General features: G+C 37.9%; 1 protein-coding gene across 4 annotated transcripts in view; it reads right to left on the reverse strand.

Moving 5' to 3' along the window:
- Nucleotides 1-21160, reverse strand: part of DOK7 (docking protein 7) — a 66712-nt gene that overhangs the window by 29177 nt on the left and 16375 nt on the right. For all 4 annotated transcript variants that reach the window (XM_048942440.1, XM_048942438.1, XM_048942439.1 and 1 more), the window contains 2 exons: nt 14853-14960; nt 12806-13677 (listed from right to left, as the gene is read on the reverse strand). In XM_048942440.1, the coding sequence (XP_048798397.1) occupies nt 12806-13677; nt 14853-14960 (980 nt within the window). The remainder of the gene's footprint in view (nt 1-12805; nt 13678-14852; nt 14961-21160) is intronic.

A 21160-nucleotide genomic window follows, 5' to 3' on the forward strand; every position in this document is an offset into this window, starting at 1 on the left:
ATCTATTCTGAAATTTGATGAAAATAATTAATTTTTAAGCTTAGGACACTTGGGAGATCTCCTAACTCAAGACAGTGCTGTCAACACTTTAAGGAGGCTTTCATTATAACATCCCATTCCCTTTTCCCCTTCTCAGAGCCTTGCTCAGTCAGTCTCATTAGTCAAGCCACCTCTCCTAAAAAATCCAGCTGCAATGATTAATCAAAAAAGTTCAAATATGCATTTGCTCTGGCTGTTGAAGGCATGGCAATGCAACCCACAGCACTGGTTTAACCATTCATGTTTTCACAGGTGAAGATGAGTGCTGTTATTCATAACACTGCTGAATAGCGTACACAGCAACTTCAGCCACGCAAAAAAACAAAACAAAACAATGTATTTTCCTTTCAAAAGAAGCAAAGACTTTATGAACAGATAGGTGTTTATGAGCAATAAAAATCAGCATTGATTATAGGGGGCTATATATTGGTATTCTCACAGAAAGACAGTAAAATTGCAACCTTTATGCCTACAGCTGTGTCTCAACATGAAAAGGAGATTGTTTTAAAATCAGTTACGATAGCTCGGGTAAAAAGCTTTTCTATTTACACCAAGCATGCCCTTTTAAATAGACTGACATTTCTGAAGTCCCATCCGTGTACAGTGGAAATGAAGGCATGCATGCGAACAGTTTTCACTTCCCTATGTGTTCCAGTTTATACTCCAGATATTCTAATTTCCAACAGAGGGTAGCATTACACTACTGCAAGAGCATTCCACCTTTAAAATACATTCAATTTCCCCACATCTGCTGGCCTGAGCTTCCTTGTAAAATAGATCCATGAAATTCCACCCTTTCTGTACAAATGAAATCCACTCAGGGCAGAGACTCAGATAAAACTACTGTACCACTGAAAATAAGGCTCAGATGGCGGTAAATTAAGTATGAGTAAGAACAGAGTTCACTCTGTAGATAATTAGCAGCATGCTGTCTGCATCCCATCCTTCTCACTCTGCATGTAAAAGAAACAGAAGAGGTAAAGGATAGGACCAGATGCAGCACCTCACATGACCCCTTCCTTTTGTATTTTCAAGTTCACGAGATTAACAGTGCCACCACTGAGCACCTCAATACCACAGAAATAGCTGTGCAGTTCGGAAGTCGTGACAAATGAGAAGTGCTTCCCTACACTTTCTTAGAAGAGCACATCCCAGAAATAACAGAATTCTGCTGCCCATACCAAGATTTTAGAAGTCAATAGAAAAATACTGTTCAACAGGGAGAGATTGAATACTAATTTAAAGGACAGTCGTTAACAGAGAGACATGCACACACAAAGAGAGATATGCACACACAAAAGGATTCAGATGTTTGATTAGGAAAAGGGTGATTTATGTAAATTTACACCTGAAGAGACATGTAAGAAAAAAATTCAAATAATTTATTGACACAGAACTATTTCTTCTGTGATGAGGAAATGAAATGAACCTAAACTAATTCATGTAAGAAACATCTAACATATTTCACTGAAAAATAGTTCTTCTGCAACTGTACTGAAAAGTATTTTACATTAGCAGAACTACGCTCGTTAAACAGTTCTCAATTAGCAGAAAATTGATTCCACTTCTTATTAAATTAAAGAAAGTTTTCCTTTTACACAAGTTTTCTCCTTGCAACAGGACGTTAAAACTAAGCCACCCACCTTGGAAAAAATGGGAAATTTTTGCAAATAAATAAAGGCAACTTGTGGATTCAACTGCACCATCATAGTTGAAGTGACAAACAAGGGATGAAATATAGGATATACCAAAAGCTAGCAAAGGAAAATCTCAAACATTAATAACAAATTAAAAATCTAAAAATCAAATCTACAGATTCTCAAGGAGAAAGAGAGAGAGAAGTTTACTTTAAGCTGTTATTACCATTTTGAAATATTTACCTAGCGACTGCTCTAAGAACACTCTGTTGCTACTACTTCCCTCAAAGAGTTCTGTTCAACACTGAGAGCTTAGCTTGTACTTGCTCTAAAAATACACTGGGGCCTGTTCTGCAGTCAAGGAACTATGCCAAGTTGCATTACATTAGCTATTTGATTCCCTCCTTCCAGCCCATTCCACATAAAGGCAGAAAGAAAAGAAACCTTGTGCATCCTGCTCCACACAGAGAGAACTAGAGTGGGCTTAATTATGGACCTATGAAGAACAAAGATCAAAGCCTTGAAATACCATCTTTGCATTCATTTTCCTTCTGTTTCAATTGCAATCCCATATTTACAGCTAAGATTAGTCAACTTTTCCCTGAAAAACGATTAACAAGATAAACAGTGATCATTATTAGAAAGAAATGGAGGGCGCTAAAAGGATAAACAAGGGAAAGAAAACTCAGAATAGTAAGATTAAGACAAGCTCAGCCATCACTGAAATTATGGTTTGTCAAAGGTAATGAAACTATAATTAAGCATCACATCTTCAAAGCATACAGATACTTAACTATGCATGGAAGCTGCTCGCAAACCTTCCCCACATTGGAAAGCACTGCTATAAATTATTAGGTATAATTATTTCTGTAGCTTTCCAAAGCTTTCTATAGCAGTTATCTCCATAGCACGTGTGTTCTGCTTGACTTTGAGTTTCAAGGAATGAGTTGAATTTGCAAACTTCATCCAGTAGTTTTGCTAGTTCTACAGAGGACTCAGGCATTCAGTTACAAGCCTTGATACAGCCCACTTAACATTTCTCTGTCCTTGCAATAAGCCAGGTCTGGAAAAGGCTTATATTTCCTTAATATTTTCCAGTGTCGAATTTCTTGTACATTCAAAATTGCTTCCAATCAACATTGAATTAGCAGAGGATTCCAGAGAATCCAAACTGCTGCAAAGGATGTGGTAGGGGAGAGGGAACACAGCCAGAGCTCATGTCCCACTGATTCCCAGCTGTTGAAACAGTCATTTCAATTGACTGACAGCTGGCTGCTGCAGTTTGTACTGTGAATAGTCCGATATCCTCATGTGACAAGGCTTAGGAGCACAAAGTCAATTTCAAAGCCCCTTTTATTTCTAACCTTTGGACTTGTGTGGGATTGTGATGCTGCAGCAAAGAGTTGCTCACAATTGGCTTCTTTCATCTATCCTGTTTTACAAAAGGGAAAGTGGAAATACATAAAAGCTAAACCAAAGGGAAGCTTACATGCAGAGCAAAAGACAATCTTTGGTACAGCCCAGAATCTGTACATAACACTGGTATTCACTCACCCCATCCTGGCTATCATTTATCACAGAGATCACATTAATAGTCACTTGTTTGGATCTTAACATCCCCACACACCCTACAAAGCCTTAGTCTAACTTTTGCAGACCAAAAAAAACCAGTGTGCACTGTTACAGACATCGATGCAGCTAATACTGTTGGAGTTGAAGCACAGAGGATGAGAATGGTATGGTAGCTCCACATAACATTTCCCCACTCTTATGTCCATGAATTGGATTACTCCCTGAAGCAAGTCAGAGTTTTTCCAAGGAATACTTCAACAGTCAGAATGCTATTACAACAGCAAGGATAGCCAGAATCCAGGAAGTCCCCCTTCCCACAATGTCATTGAGGAAGGGTAGTGAAAATGTTGCATGAAACTAGTAAAAAAAAACTAGTAAAAATTGGGGGGAAAAGCTATTTTTTACACTGTAAAAAAGATTGGCTCAACTGCTCAGATGCAATAATTTTAACATTTTTGGTGCCATCTTGATTCTGACCCAGAATTCCTACACTTAGGTCTGAGTTTAACCAGTATCACAGAAATTCAACAGTATCTACTTGTTAAGATGGGTCAACTGACAAGCTGAAATATTCAACTGCAGCTCTTCAGAGAGCTTGAGCTGCTACAGAAGTTCCCTGTGGCTACCTGCTCTCACACCTCACACAATGAAGAAGATTTGGAGTTTCACCTGTTCTCTATACAGGTAAAACTGCCTTTCACCTCAAATAACAACAAATAAAATGATTTTATTTATTTAAACAAACAAACAAAACAAGCACCCTTAGATTTGATGCAACAAGTCTCTCCATAGTAATTTAAGGGCACAATACATGCATTTGCAGATATTGAGAAGGCAAATTTCCTCAGAACACAGAAATTCTCTTTTTGATAAGCATGATGTCAGCTTTTATGTGTTTTTTTTTCCTCCCTCAAGCTTTGCTTGAATTTCAGTGCTGCCCCCTGGACATTTCTTAATGCTAAAAAATAGTTCAATTCCCTGATTAATCCCATGTTTATAAAGAACTAGTTTTCAACTGCCATATCTTCAGACTCTAAATCCACTGTGTGCAAAGGTTCCTTCATTACTAACTTCTTTTCAGTTCTGTTGTTCTTGACAGACATCAAAAAGACAGAAAAATTTTCTGCGAACTAGCATATCCATAGCATCAGCACTTTTCTGTCTTGAATTCACTGGGAGGTGGCTATTTGAAATTATAAAAGTTAGTGATAGGCTTCCCAGCAGTTTAAAAAAATATATATAGGAACTGCTCCATCTTAGCAGATTGATTTCTTCTTTAGTGACTCTTATTAATGAGTTCCTTACCTGTTCACAGTTCAAATAAAAGGCAAATGGCTTTCTAGCTCTCTCCCTGCTGCCTGGGAAACATCAAATTTAATAATCTATTTAGTACTTGAATAGAATTCTCCACATTCAAATCACTGCAGACAAACTGATCAATCCTGACAATAGACTTGGAAAGTAAATACTAATCTAGTAGGTATTATGGAGATGCACTGACCAAAGTTGGTTGGACCCATAGTATTAAGACCATAACCCAAAATTACTAGACCTGTCTAAATCTCCAACTTCTTATCTCCCTTGCATGTGTTGGGATTCAACTTCAGTTAAAAGTGAGAGATTGCCCAAAATGCTGCCATCTGCATTTCATCATCACAAGCTCTTACCGGGAGTCTGCCTTAAACAAAGCAATACATAAATTGCAGGACAAATTCAATAGTCTATCTTGGAAACTTTGTCAAACATGCGTTGGTTTTCCTTCCGTATCAGAATGCCTTACCCATACTGACAAGCCCTTCTGCTTAGTGGAAGTATTCATTCTGTTCTGAATATATAAATATGCTTCAACAATTCATTCTTCAAATGCATTTCAGTGAGATTTTTTTGTGGAACAGTTAATAGAGAATCTTATCTTCAGTAGGTTTGTTGACACAACTGCTATCTTGCTAATCAGCGTGAAAAACCACGCTGGCTACCCATATGCTGTTATTTACTAAGACAATATTGGAAACTTTACTAAGACAACATTGGAAAACATTGCTTGATCTTTATCACTAGGTGCAAGGTTAAATTTTCATATTAGAAACAATAAGAATTCATCAATAACACAATTTCTTCATATGACTGATACCTTATCACAGAGTCACAGAATTGTAGGGCCTGAAAGGGACCTCTAGAGATCATCTTGTTCAACCCCATATGGATCTAATCAGACTACAAATCCATATGGGATGTTATCAAACTGCCTGATGGTATTTCCATAAATACCTTGAAGTATTAAGCGTACCAGGCACCTTGCATTACCAGAACTAGTTCTTCTCACATGCAATGCCATAGATTGTGGAAAAAATAAAGTTTGTGTCATTTAGTTGGAACACATTTCATCCTTTTAAATTCATACACTTCCAGTTTTAAGTGGCTCTGTGAAAAAGGGTTGGTAGGAAAGGTCCTACACCTACTGAGCATCTATTTTTCACTCTTTCCATCTACTCACAGTAAGCTGCTGTCAAACCTCCAGATATCCCACCCGAATGATTGCTATCCTGCTGACATTCACCAATTCTTTCCCTGTGCTGTGCAATTTCTGTGGTATCAGTAGATTTTATTCAAAGCTGAGTATTTTCTGCATAGCCTTCTTCAATCTGTGATCTTAAAAATAAAATATTAGTAAATGTTACCATCATATTGCAGAAATAATTGCCAAGTGATTTTTACTTTTTTGTTTGTTTGTTTTTAAATGACTTTGTTTACCATATTACAGAAGGAAATAAACTATTTGGGAGTCAAATCTCAGAGTCAGTCTGGGTTGGTGCTGTAGTTACATTTGCTTCCATCTGAGCTTCCACCTATTCCTAATCTTTTTGTGCCTGCCTCTGCAGGTAAATTCTACTTTCTCTCTTTTTGAAAATGAAAACAGAAAATGCTGTCTGCTGATATTTTGTACGATTCTGTAGTTGTTGTGTTGTTGTCTTTTCCAGAAGTAAGTGGATTTCTAATTTAAAAAAATAAAAAGGGAGGGAAGAGAGAGGAAAAAACCTTTCCCTTTTCATTTTGGCCACACTGCCAGCAGTCTGATGAGTCTCTTTACAACTGGATCAAAAAACAAAACAGAACAAACACAACAACCCTACATTCCAAAGGGAGTAATTTTTCCAGCTTTCATTGTTGGAAGCCACCTCCTTCTTTCTCTCCTGAAAAGCTATTGCTCCCGACAGAGCAATAAGTAGTGGCCAGCTGTAGTAATAACAAAAGCTGTCATCCAGCTTGATTCTATTTATAGTAGGAAGTAGCTTTTCCTATTTATTCATACCAATGGATGAAAGGTCAATACTGTGGTTTATCAATGTCTTCACAGACTCTGACAGAAAAGCAATCCAGCAACGTTTCTGTGTGGTTCAAAAGAATGAGTTCTGCTGAGCTATGCTGTCTGCATTCAAAGCATGTAGGAAATATGCCATCTTGGCATTATTACCATTTCACTTACCAGTAGTTCTGAGGCAGGCACTTCCTTCCCCACTGCAGACACACGGTATGTATTTCATTTAATGTCTGATCTCAAGAAGTGCCAAGAGCAGTATTATTATTTAGATCAGAGGTAAGTGGCAAAAATAATCTGCACAAATGTTGTAGGATGGGCATGTCTTCTATTTCACTGCAATAATTCAAATCCAAAGTCACTTCCATTAGGTGACCTCCTTAGGCAAACATTTGGTCAACTGCATGAGCCCTTATCAGCAACAGCAAAGTAAAATGGAAGCTGGGTCTCTTGTTTATATGGGAGTAAAGCTTATTGCCAATAAGCATTATAGCATTGTACAAAATAACAGCAAGGAAAAAAATAATTCCTCCTTTGTGAACTGCTGATAAGCGACATCTCTAAACAGTGCATAAGTGGACTCAAAAGCAGTTCTGTAAGAGGAAGGCAGTAACTTTAGGGCAGCCCTAGCTAAAACTATGAAAAGGAAAATAAAGTCAGTCAATTTCTGAGTCTGCCACTCCTCTTACCTCTTTCATGCCCCTTTCCTCTGTCAGTTTAAACTGGAGAATATATTTTTGCTCCAAACTTTAGGTTGGATGGTGCTGGATGCATTTGTCAGCACAGACAAACAGCACCAAAAATGATTGCATTTCATTGTCAAGGACAGCAATGATCAGAGATAACTTCTATTTCAAAAAGATGTTGTGGGGAATTCAGTGTCTTTAAAGATCTCTTCAAATCTATGCAAAGTTAAAAAAGAAAATACAACACTATCACAAAAGTTTCAAAGTTGTTTACAATAACTGTAAACGAAATTACACAAAATGTAATACGAAATTATTAGCATGTACACTTCCTTCATTAAGCAGTGACACAAGATGGCAGGTGCACTTAACTGCAGGTTTAACTTTCACAGTCAGGACTTAAATAATACATGGAATTAAACCTAAAAAGAAAGCACAAAGCAAGCTTTCTAGTTCATGCCAAAAGCTAAGAGCACCCAGAATCAGCAGTCGCCAGAACATAAGAGAGCCTCACAAACACATCGTTGCTGAGGTCAGTAATGCCAGCTCTCCTGACTTCCAGATTCTTATGAGGTGTGAACTGTTCCTTTTATAGTTTTGACGGCGTTAGTTGCCTAACTGCCCAGAGCTCTGTGATTAAAACAGAAGTACAAGCAGGAACAGAAACATAAAAGATTATAAATGCATCTTTCTTAGCCGAAGATTTACACAGCATGGAGCTTCTTTGTGAAGGTGACAGGAGGCATAAAATGTTACAGCATCACACATCAATATAGATCTATATTTAAAAAAAAAAAAAAAAAAAAAAGCTTTGAAAATAAATATGAATGGTGTGTGATTATTAGTAATCAAGTTCCTCCACTGTAAGAGAAAGCAGGAAACACACTGCAAGATCAGCATAAGATGCTCAAACCTCGTGGAGAAAGAGGTAATGCCTGCAAGAGGAAAAGCAAAGCTGTGTTTGAGTGGTATATAGCAACAGTGTGGTTGCTTAAGTATCTACATTAATACTACTACCTGATTAAAAGCCAAAAAAAAAAAAAAAAAAAAAAAAAAAAAAAAGACCATTCTCAGTTACATGAATGTAACAAAGTAGCCTGCAGCTGCTGCCTCTCACAGAGCAGAAGTTTACACTTCACTGCTCTCAAAAGCAGCAGCATCTACAACGAAGAGAGAAAATCCAAGTTTGAGTCTTCTGCAAGATTAGGAGGCTGACGTGGCATTCCCTACCCAGTCACAGGCAGCTCACAGACTTGGTTAGATCAGTCCAGGCAAGAATGGAAAGCAGATCTAGCCTTCTCTATGCATCATCTCCCCAGTCTACGTTGCACAACAGAAACAGAGATATTCGTAGCTCTGGGTCTACTCACAGACTGCACTCAGCAAAGGTTGCATTTTATTAAAAAGCCCTGCAGGGACCTATAGTGCTGCCTAAGTGCCTGCTCAAGGATCACAGTACATACGTGCACATGCAAAGTACAACGCAAAATAAAGCAGTTTCTATAGAACAGACTAAATGAGTTATATTTCCTATCAGCTAATCAAAGCAGCACCCCATGTAAGTAGCAATCCACATCCCCCCAGCACAGGTGTCAGATCTCCCTGTGCTGCATAGGGAGATCTTAGCCATTCAGAGCTGTAGATTCTGCTACCTAAGAAAGTCCCTAAGTTCTTCTACACATGGTGACCACAGCATTCCTGTGTTTCAGCTTTCTGCAGACACACTGAGTGCTACAAAGTTTGAGGCGCAGTGGAAACATACAAACATCACAGAGGATTTTGGCAGATCTGCTCCTGATCTAAGACAACTGTCTCCAAGGAGAGTCTGGCATTTTTAAATGATCAACTAAAATATTCAGGTGGCTGAATACCAGTGCAGGTTTGATAATAAGAGATACATACAAACTGATGCTTTCCTTTTTCCTCTATCATGACAGATTTACTACTGAAGCTGTAAACAAGTCTGTACATAAGAACTCCAACTAATGTAAATATGAGTTTACAGTAAGACAGAAATGCATAAAAGTAATTTATACTGAAAGGCACGTTTTGAGCTGTCAACATTTCATTCATTTGAACACAACACTGAGCAGTAAGAAGAGACAGCCATAATCATCCCATATTAATTCAAATTGCAAGAAGGTGAAGGTCGGGGGACAAAAAGAAAAAAGAAAAGCAGTATTTGTCAGATGGAAAAGGACAAAACCAGTTGGAAAAGGATTTTATTTTTCAGACTTCTAAGAAAATTTACAAACAGTGGTGGTGTAAAAAAAAAAAAAAAAAGACACCCTATAAAAAGTGTTGACAGTTTCTCAAACTACAGCATCAAATGAAGTTACAGAGCAACAAACAGTACAGTATAATGCTAGTCCTCAAATTAATAGCAACTAAGTAGCTGAAAATTGAATAAGTCTAATAATAAATCTCGGTGGCTTACTTAGAAATCCCACAGCAATCCAACATTCTGAGCTTAAAATATTCTTAAAATACACACAGATTTCATCTGGGCATTAATCTATAGCACTGAAATCACCTAGGCAAAAATTGCATAGCAGAAGGCACGTCTTGCAAAGGTTATAAAGAGGGACATCACGTGCACACTACAGTCATATACAGCAGAAAGCAAAACACCCTGTATATTTGCTTATTAATCCCCGACGCATATTATGAAATACAATATAGAAATAAAAAAGCAAAATTTAGTAGTTTCATGCTTGTGCTATTCTTCATCCACAGTGAAACAGAAAGGCTCCCTCCTCCTTTTTTGTTTGAATCCCTCTGTGTTCATCGTCAACTTTGCCACTAGCAGAGCAGGTGCTTCCTAATCTAGACAATCCCCATCACCAATGCTACCATCACTTCCACATATGTGTGTTATCACCCTGCATCCTGCCTCCAGCTCTTCACATAGCTTCTCTCAGTTCCAAAACAAAGATGACATGCCCAAACCTAACCTTGATTTGCTATAGATTGCATCCAAGGTAGCAAACAAAGGCATACCTGTTTTACTCATGCTGCAGGCTTCCTGCTATTCACTCACTTTAAATAGTAGGCATGTAAAAAAACAACACCACAATTTAATTAACAGCTTAATTTGAAATCGCAAAGGCACTCCAAACACTGGCCCAGTAAAGCCTTCTGAACATGAATTCCAGTCAGTGTGAAACCTGGTGTCTCATTAATTCATAAATGAACTTCCCTTGGCCCTAACCATATCTCAAATTAATTCTGATCAAAGCATGAGAAACAATTATTATTTTTAGTTAGATCACGTAGATTTGTGCTTTCACTGTATTCAGCATGAGAAAAGCCAGACAAAGCATCCATTAAATAATGATAAAAGAACTTATTTTGACAGTTTAAGACAATGTACCTAAAAGTTACTTTTTCTTTCCAAAGTGAAAGTGAGTCCAATCATTCCTTTTAGTGAAAGTTCTTTCCCAAATACTTCCAGTCAAGTAGAAGAAAGGGAAAAGAAAGAAAAAATAAACAAGCATGCACATAATGTGAAAACACCATTAAAAAAACAGAGTCGGTAAGAATGTTCTATCAGTGTCTCTCTGTCACTAAATTTGCTTAAATAGCGACTATTCCTGACACTCTTACTAATTAATGTTAATAGGTAATTAGAATCAATGTGAAACCTGTTGGCTCTTCACCAAAATATATATATATATATATATGTATATATATATATATATATATATATATATATTTATATGTATACACACAAATATATATAAAAATAAAAAGATCTGGCTGCGTATGTCATGGAAGTGAACAGGCAGTTAAAAGAGGAGCAGCATAATTTTGCCTTTAAATGTTCTGACTAATAGAACAGAATCCTTACTTTCAGTTGCCTGTTTGCCACAGACTTCCAGGGTAAGTTTCAATAAATGCATATCTGAAGTGACAACTGAGATCACCCAGAAATATTTAGGCCATGTGAGCTAACTCCATGCCAGCTAATTCTCCCCTGCTACAACAAAGCCATCTTGGGGCTTGCTCTTCTCACAGTAGAGACCTTCTAGGAATCGCTTTCACGCATTCTTTTCCACTTCTTTTTGACTGAGACAGCAGACACAAAAAGCCAGCAGCAGAAACTGTTTTCCTCAGCTCAAAAACAGCAGAAGCTGGAGGCTGAACCTCAGCCCTTGCATCCAGTCAAGCTTTCAAAATAAGGCTGGGGGGCTTGCAAAGATGGCCTTGGAAGAACACTGTTCCTAACAATGAACGTAGACACAACCTTATCCTGCTACTCAAGCATTTTCCTGCCTCCCAAATGACACAAATACAGGGCAATGTCCAAGGTCCTCTCACACTGCTGAGACAGATGCTACACAAGCACCTCAGGCACAAAGGATTTTCTTGTTTTCAGACATGAACACAGCCAATGATGCAAATGCATAACACACCACAAGAAGAAAACTGCCCCTCAAGGCTTTTTATTTCTTTTATGGCTTCCTATGCACTCAAGTCCTTTTCATAGCAGTATTTATGTAATCCCACCAGCTGAATTAAAAAAAAAAATAAATACACAATTGAACCATAGTATTCAATCCTTCATACAAAAATCTTTGCTGAATCCCCACTTCACACATTCCTAATTTGAGCACACACTCTGACCTTACCATCATTTCAGCAGCTCTGACAGTTTTACCTTCATCTTATTTACCAAAACTAAAGTATTCTCCAGAATAGACAAAAACAAATATTTTCTCCATGCCTTGTAAAAACTTGCTGCAATCAAAAGCCAAGAATTTAACAGGGTTCAGAAAGAACTCTAGAGGGAATAAAGACATTTGACAATATCTGTAACTATGTGTTTAGAAAAGTGTATGAACCTCCATGTCTTCTGTGACTGGTGATCAAGGATAACTTTCCCTATAAATGCACTGCCCAGTAGTAGATCAGTAATGGATTTTTGAATAGATCCCCTAAAGCATCTCTCAGTGGTCAGTTATAAATACAATAAGGTGATTTGTCTTGGACTGATATGCTAACCAGACTATCTTCTCTTTCCCTAGTAAGAAGCTTCACTAATCTGCCTTCTTCTTGTGCAATATATGCTCACAAATTACAACAATAAAGAAAAACATGAAGAAAAAAAAAAAAAAAAAAATGCTACAGCCATTCCAAAGAGGAGCACATAGTACATAGCCTCAACCTTCTGTCTTTTGAAATACCAGCAGCAAGACAGGCCAGTGCTCTCCATACCAAGTTATTATCATTATGGGACAAATTCAGCCCTCTCATGTGCCTTTGTAATTTCTCTCTCTGTCACTGCAAGCTATTCACATACACTCAAAGAAAAAAATTGGTCAATGTAAAAGCAACGATTGATGGGCTATATTATTCAAGCGTTCTCTTGATCAGGCATAGATTTTGAGGAAATAATGTATGAAGCCTCTCCACTTGAGCATAAACAATACAAATATAATTACCTTAATTAAAATGATAAAGGAAATAACATGACTTGTAAGTTAAGCCATTTAAAATTAATCATGCTATATTAAGTAAGGCTTGTTAGCATCTGCTCAGCGTTAGGTATTTACCTTTAGTCCACCACAGATTGGACAAGCTGAAAAAAGAGCTCTTGTCATCCCAAGGTGGGGGCTACATGTGTCATAGGGGTCAGCTGAGGCTCCACTAGGTGGCGCTAACTCACTACTTTTGGAGTCTGACACCTGTCCTGGTGGTTTTGAATCTGACCACCTCGAAACAAAATCCACACACGCCTCATTACTTGAGTCTTTGGTGCTTTCTGGGAGTAAGGATGACGGTCTCCCTCTGTCCTGGCTGTGCTCTGGTGCCCTCTGTGCTTCTAAGTGTGGAAGGAGCAGTTTTGGATCATTAGCACCATGAGGCAGGGCCTGGTCCTTGGGTAGCGTGGAATCTGCACTCTTGGGTTGCACATCTTTAGCAGCTGCCTGTAACAAACTCCTGGGTATATCATAAATATGTCTGAGAGAGCTGGGAACCTGATACTCTGATCCCACACCTCTCTGAGGCTCACTGTGAGGACAAGTACATAAATTCTGATCCGAAGGAAAGTTCAATGGCAGGCTAAGCAATGATCCAAACTCATCGCCATGGCAGATGTCCAAGCTCCCAGCATAGGAAGAGAAGCTTCCAGAGTAAGAAGAGTGACTACCAGTAGCTATTCCACTGTCAGATGAGCTCTGACGGCCTATCTCTTGCAGTTGTCTGGACCGAAGGGGCTTTGGAGGCGGTTTAGCGGTGCCACGTGCCCCTTCGGGATGGATCTTTTCTTCCCCAAGATGAATGCCCTTTGCAGCTGCCAGTCCATGACTCTCTTGCGAAGTGCTGGCTGAAGACTGTTCAGGCCAAATTGTCAATCTGCTCCCAACGCTAACATCCGAGTGGCTGGTATCTGAAGATGAGCTTGAAAGACTTCGATCATCTCCTAAAAAAAGGAAGAAAAGAGATCAGCCCATGTTTAAAACACAGCACACAGAATGGAATCAGGGCGAGTACACACAGAAAGAACCCTGATATTCCATCTGCTTTGTAGAGGGGTCTTCTACTGGAACGCCATCATTCCTGCAATTATCCCTATCTCTGCTGGAAAAATAATGGGAAGATAATATTTTTAACACAACCCTACCACGCTGTGTAATACACTGCATTCAGGACTACATTTTTAGAGTTCATGCAGCCAGCTCTCGTCTTTTACATGTGTTTCACTACTGTACAGTTAACTAGCTTTATTTTAAATACTTCAGTCTTATATCACAGGGAATCGTCACAAGCTTTCAGAATAGCTGAAGGTGCTCTGAAAAAAAAAAAAAAAATCCACAAACTTGTTAATGTAATCCAGAAACATATAAAAGATTTCAAATTTCTATTGAAATTGAATGAACCAGAAGATTGTGGTACTTTTTTCTCAAGTCTTATCTGAATGACATCAAAATACATGTTAGAAACAGAAAAATAAAATCAAACTTGAGACTGTCCTGTTCTCTGCTGTCTTCTGCACTGTATTTCTCCATAATATCCATACTAAAAGACAATAATACAACACAGACACAAACAGAAGTGAGAATGCTACTACATTTATGTATCTATACAGGAAAAAGATCTAATGTGCAATCTGCAAGATTTTTTTCTTCAGGGCATTCGCAAATGACCTCCCAAACCTACAGAGACTCTTGGTATTATAATTTCTCACAAATGTTTAATTTTCCTGTGCAGAACTCAACAGAATATGAAAAGCTCACTTTGTGATTCCTCATTCAGCCACATAACTGACCACAGAGACTGGATTTAAAAAGCAAACAACAAAAAAAAAAACTCAGGCATGCTTTTCTATCGTATTACAATATTACATCAGTCTGGTAGCTCTATCTAACTAAGAGAGACTTCCACAAGGGTCAGTGGCATTTAGTCATAAACCACATTACTCAGCAGTGACTGAAGCGGCCAAGGACAAGAATACCCTAAATGAAACATGTTGACCATTATTTTATTTTATTTTTTTCCTCTAAAGCTCATCATCTTATAATTACGTATACACGGTTCATTGCTACAGCTTAGAAAATAAGGGAATACCACCTATATTTAATTAAAGAAGTTACTTACCTCCGCTGCCCTGGCGACTTGTATGAGACAGCAAGCTCAAGCGCTTCTCTAATTGCAAAGCTTCATGAGCCAATCTTTCTTCTGAATATGCCGGATTTGTAGTTGGATCTGTAAAAGGAACATAAAATGAATAAATCAAAAAAGACATGGAAAGAATACATGAATAGAAATTTAAAAGCATTTTTATGTTAGATACTCTGTTTTTGCGTTACAAGAGAAGGAAAACATTGATTGGAAAACGTCTGGGACATCCTTCCATCAAATAGAGAATCCTGAAGAAATGCAACACAGTCACAATTTTAAGTGTCAGTGACTTTCAAAATTGTGGTAAGCTCCACAAATTCTAGTTACAAGCCCTGAAAAGCACAGCATTAGAGGCAATAACTATTGGAATAATTAACAGGTCTAGAAGAGTTTAAAGCTAATAAATGACCTGTAAAATGTGTCCTGACTTCACTGAGCTCACTAGGAATTTCATCAAGACTACAATTGTTTCATCCTACAAATACAAAAATCATAATAAAGTTACAGTTATAATAAACAAACTATTTTATACCCTTATAACTGACCCAGATCAGCTATTCAGAAAGATACTGCTTTCAAGTTTGATGTTTAGAAGGCTATTAAGTCCAGAAGTCAGAGATGAAGCATCACAAAAGGACCTCTTTCTGCCTATTCAATACAAGATAAAATAGAAGTACAAAAACACTACTAAAATAAAATCATGGAATCACTAAAGTTGGAAAAGAGCTCTGAAGATCATCTACTCCAACTGTTGACCTGTCACCATGCCCACTAAACCGCATCACTCAGTGCCACATCTACCCTCTTCTTGAATGCCTTCAGGGATGGTGACCCCACCACTTCCCTGGGCAGCATGTTCAAATGCATCACAACTCTTACTGAGAAGAAATTTTCCTAATATCTGGCCTGAACCTTGCTTGAAGCAATTTAAAGCCATTACCTTTTGTCCTAACACTAAATACCTTTGGAAAAGAAGTCAACCTTCTCTCGCTACAATGTCCCTCTGGGTAGTTTAGACAGGAATAAGGTCTTCTCCGAGCCTCCTCTTCTCCAGTCTAAATAACCAGAGTACCTTCAGTCATTCCTCATAAGGCCTGTGTTCCAGATCCCTCACAGCTTCATTGACCTTCTTTGGACACAATATGCAGGGCCTCAATGTCTCACTTGTAGGGAGGGGCTCAAAACTGAACACAGTGCTATATAGGTGATTTTCCTCATACATTTTAGTAAGTTTGCCCTTCCAGCTAAAACTGCTTTAACTGAAGGTACTTTCTTTTCCTAAAGAAAGATCAACAGATATACAGAAGATGGAATAATTTTCATCAGAAAAACAGTATGGTCTCTTATAAACAATTTTGTTTCCAGCTGGGCACAGCAACAAAACCAGATAACAAAAGAAACCATCATCACAAGAGAAAGCTCACAGATTTCAAGTGGCACTAATAGTTGTGTCACATTCAGCAATTACAGAGGATATTGTCTGCTATCTTGCTCATTATCAGAACCATACAAAATCCAAGGTTGGAAAAGACCTCCAGCATCATGTTCCAACCATCCACCTACCACCAATATTTCCCCACTAACCATGTCCCTTAGTACAACATCTAAACATTTCATGAACATCTCTAGGGATGGTGACCACCTCCCTAGGCAGAAGTTTTAGTAGGGTTTGTAATTATCTAGAGAAAGTAATTAATAACAGATAAAACAGATTAGTTTCCTCACAACTAAAGGTTTTGCATATCCAATCAAGTTAGTCAACTTGATCAACACAAAAAATATTTAATCCCTGAATTATTTAATAAGGAGGGAAGAACGAAAAAGGCTACACGTTGCTGTGGTTAAGTTAGTAAAACAAACTAAAACAAACAAACAAACAAAAAAAACAGTTGATATGAAAGAAAAATTTTCCTTTTTCAGCCCAAATAATCCCATTTTTTAAAGACCATTTTGATGTTGGTAGTGCAGCATACAAAGCAAGCTCACAGTCAAAGGAAACAGCTTTTCCAGGCAAGCTGAAGCTCTAAAGGAATCCCTACATTATTAACTATCAGAGCACCTAGCTGCCATATTTATTCTCTTTGACTCCATTCCCCCTTTCTGAATGGTCCAGGATAGGTGGGAGTGTATCACAGCAGTAGAAGTGACAATGCTGAATTTTCCTCTGCACATAATGAAATTTTCCATCTTTAGCAATCTACAAACTGGATTAGACTAGCAGAACAAGCCAGGCATACACTCAGTCTTGCTATACCAGCATATGTTGGAAACGCTAACAGAGACAGGGCAACAATGCCTGTTCAAAAAGTGCCTGTGACCTCTGTGTATCCCAGCTCCAACAGTATTTGATATCAATGTCTGGCACCCTCTGAATCTAATTTTTAGAACAGAAAAGAGGCCTTTTTCTTCAGATTTCCATTCCTATTTCTCCTGCAATACACCCCATGTTAAGTACAGACTAGTTCAAACCTGTGTAATTGCTTACTCAAACCCAGTGCTTCCAGGTGGATCTCTGCCAAAGGTAGATACCAGATTTGGCCGCCGGCACCTATGCTGCAACTCAGACAGGTCTATGCAAGGATCACCTCGTTGGCAAACTGTTATAGACTGCTGCTTGGATCTATTTTCAGATGTCCTCTGCTCCAAATACTCTACTGTAAGTAGTTAAATATTCATATGTCCAAAAAGGTTCTATGACACTTTGAAAAGAAAGCTGGCATAACAGACCAGTAAACGAGTCAAACCAAAACGGGACACCAATCCTTGCAACAACAGAACCGCCAGTAGGAACAATCCTTCCACTTTCCTCAGAAATTTGACTGTTGATGCATATAGATTTTTCACATATGCAACTGCCAGCTTTTTAATAACTATTATCCCTTTTGAAGAAGGAGAACATTATTTATAATTTTTTAAAAAGGTCTAGAAACTGATCCTGTAAGAACAGCCTGGGGTAAACGTGAGAGAAAATTGTAAAAGTAAATCACCAAGTTCTGCATTTCAGATGTTCAACTGCTTTTAGAAACAATCAGCTCATACACAGCTACTGAAAGCAACAGGTTTCACCCAGCAATATGGAATCTCTAGGCACAATGTCTCTTCAATGGGTCTGATCATTCTTTGGTTAAATTTTTCCCCTTGATGTAGAAGTAGACAGGCTCATGAGATAGAAGCTGCCACCTGAACACTGGGTTTGCAATTATGTGCTCTGACCCCTCTTTGCTTAGTCTTATGAAAAACAGCTTGGGTTTTTCACTACACACTAGGAGACTTCTAGAGAAGAAACTTCAAACCTACCAGGTATATGTAAACTTAAAAGCCTTAGATGTTAATAACAACTGTTCATCAGTTTTACTGCAGAATTCTTGTAAACAAGGATAACACCCATTCCCAAGAAGAAGCAGGTTCTCACAGAAGAGTTTTTGGTTGTAGTCTATCCACTACTCTTGAGGAGGTTTTCCCCACAAGATCAGATCAAGGACTGAAGTCATTGGCAGTCACATTTTAGAGACCAGCCCTAACTGGAGGGCATGATCTATAACTCCTTTCATATCAGTCTATAAATAAGGTTTACAAAATGAAAGATATAAACAAGCTGTTTTCTTCTTTTGTCAACAGCTGTACCTCAAAGCCTCTAAATAACTGAGGAATAATTTGCCATGTTACTAACTCAGGAAGAGAGCAGCAATGTGATGGGTACCAAGACAGCTGTCCAAGGAAGTTTAGGCAGCTTCAGCCCACACAACATCCTGCTGCACTTTCAAAAACTTTAAGAGCAATTTGGTACCTTTATTTCCCAAATTCAAGATAAATGCATCCTATAACATAATTTACTTCTATGGAATCTAGGCAGTTAAATTCACTAGTCCTTCAGTTAAGAAAATGCTTTATCAACTGTATTTCTCAATGAGAAATAGATTCCATGCTATAAAGAAAAATCTTTTAGGCAATTACTGAAATTTTCCTGAACACTGCTTCAAGGCAAAGGAGAAGCTTTAAATCAAATTTGACTGGACTAAAACATCCCTGATGGAGATTTTATTTTTACATTACGTTGGTGGCTATTCAATACAGTCACATCAGCTGCTCATCGTGGGAGATTTAGAACACTTTGGTAATACACAAATAAATTGTCACCATAATTTAAAGCTCCAAGGTTCCTGGGGAAGCACCTGTTGGGAAGAACGTACCACGTCAAGTTAAATCAGCAGCTACCCAAGATAATCTTGGTCATACGCATCTTTAAAATGCAATATTGTTTAATTACTTTGGTAAACAAAGTTAGATAAGTTATGCTCAACGCCTGTCCTTTCTTCCTTTGTAACTGTAGTCAAATTTGCAAATCAGGCCTGGACCCTCACCTTCATGCTAACATCTCCACACCTTGTAAGATGTCTGGAGGAATGCAAAGGTGTCTCAAAGTTTGAGGAGGATCCACTTGGTACAGATACTGCTGAAGGCAGCCATAGAGCTGTCTTGCAGTGGTCGAAGGTGTATCAAGCTTCGACAAAAAAAAGAGCATCAGATAAATCCTCAGCAAGCAGCACTGCACATTCTCCAGTCAGTCACAAAGCAGCCTGAAAAAGCTTCCAGGATTAAAAAAGAACATCAAGACTATTGACATTACACTTGGAGTCTTTCCAACCTGCAAGAACTAGGCTGCCTTAGTCAAATTAACAGGGTACAGATCTCCCATGTAACAAAAGATATCACTAATAAACTGTTCAGCTTTCACTGTGTTCATGTTTGGAATTCAAAATAAATCTCGGTATTGAAAAGAAGGAATTCAACACACACCTGATAAGCAAACATTTCTCAAATAATATGCATGCAAATTTAGCATAGATTACAAACCATGCAATAAGTGATTCAGTATTCTGTCAATATCTAGACTTCTGACAATACAAGAAAACAGAATTCTATGGTTTGTTTTCTAAATATCTTCTCAAGGAAGGGAGGGAAAAAAAGACTAAGCGACCACAATTATTTTTCAACTAGAAGCTAGGAAAAATAAGCCACCAAAGAACCTCCTTTCACTCCTTTAGAGTCTTTATTAAAACATAACACTGCCTAAAAACATCTAAAGATATGTGCACTACCTTTGGATTCCCACTTAACATCATGTCTTAACTTTAAGACCTGATTACACAGCCTTTAACAAACCAACTGTATTTTGGTACAGTTAAGCTAAATTAGCGGGCACCCAAAATAAATGTTCCACTGTGTGGTGGTGCTTAAAACAACTAATGCTCTTTTCCTTTGCCATTTTATTTTCATTTTATTTCATATGTACCTATAATGGAATTATTTTCATCATGATAATACTCCCTATTAGTTGCATACCTGTATATTTGTGTACCATTTAACCATACTGTTAAGTCAGGTGTCTGTACGTACAAAGCCACTGGCTTCATTCATTATCCTGTTCTAAAGATTAACTAAGCAAATGCTGACTACGTAATTATATTTATTCTATGTGCATTGGAGCCCAAGAACACTGACTTTTTTCCGCACCACACCAAGTCATTTTCTCCACGTTTTCCTTTTCTGGGACTACTTAGCAGTTATTCAAGTATATTTCTTGCTTAAGTTAGAAAGTTACAGTTAACAGCAAGAAGTCAAATTCAAAAGGCAGCCTGCAGAGAGAAGGGCTCTCCCTATGAAAGCTTTTAACCAGAATATTGCATGTATAAAGCACAATTAAGGCTGTGTAGCACTCCTCACTGCCATAAATAAGATCACTTTCAGATGATATATTTTTGAAGAATCCTCAATCTGGAGATTTACACCTAGCTATCTGGGATGTATAGGTGACTTATTTAGCACATCAATTTCAAAAGGTTCTCTATATTCCAATACTCCTGCCAGATACAGCACGCAGCTGATAGAGACTTGAGCTTCTCAAGCAATATAGCGTGTTCTGTGTAACATTACACTTGATAAGAAAAGTCAGTTTATGAATGAATCACTGGTATTGTATATGTGTATGTGCCTTAGACAGGTCTGCACAAACTTCTGAATGGGACAATAAATAAAGGAGAACACCAGAGCTGAATAGGTAGCTAAAATGCAAAAGCAAGTTTACATCTATGTGACATGGTCCTAAAAAGCTTTTTAAAAGAATGCATCATCTTACAAAAAAATAAAATCAAATTTCTTATAAAATTACTTTCTGTACATTTTTGCTAAACAGAGATTTGGGGAAAGTTTTAGAAATGCAGAAGAACACGCATTCACTACCAAAGTTTTAAGTATCAGCAGTGTTTGGGGGAGGGAAGGTTCAT

The sequence above is a fragment of the Lagopus muta genome, chromosome 4, assembly GCF_023343835.1.
Source record: "Lagopus muta isolate bLagMut1 chromosome 4, bLagMut1 primary, whole genome shotgun sequence".
Lineage (NCBI taxonomy): Eukaryota > Metazoa > Chordata > Aves > Galliformes > Phasianidae > Lagopus > Lagopus muta.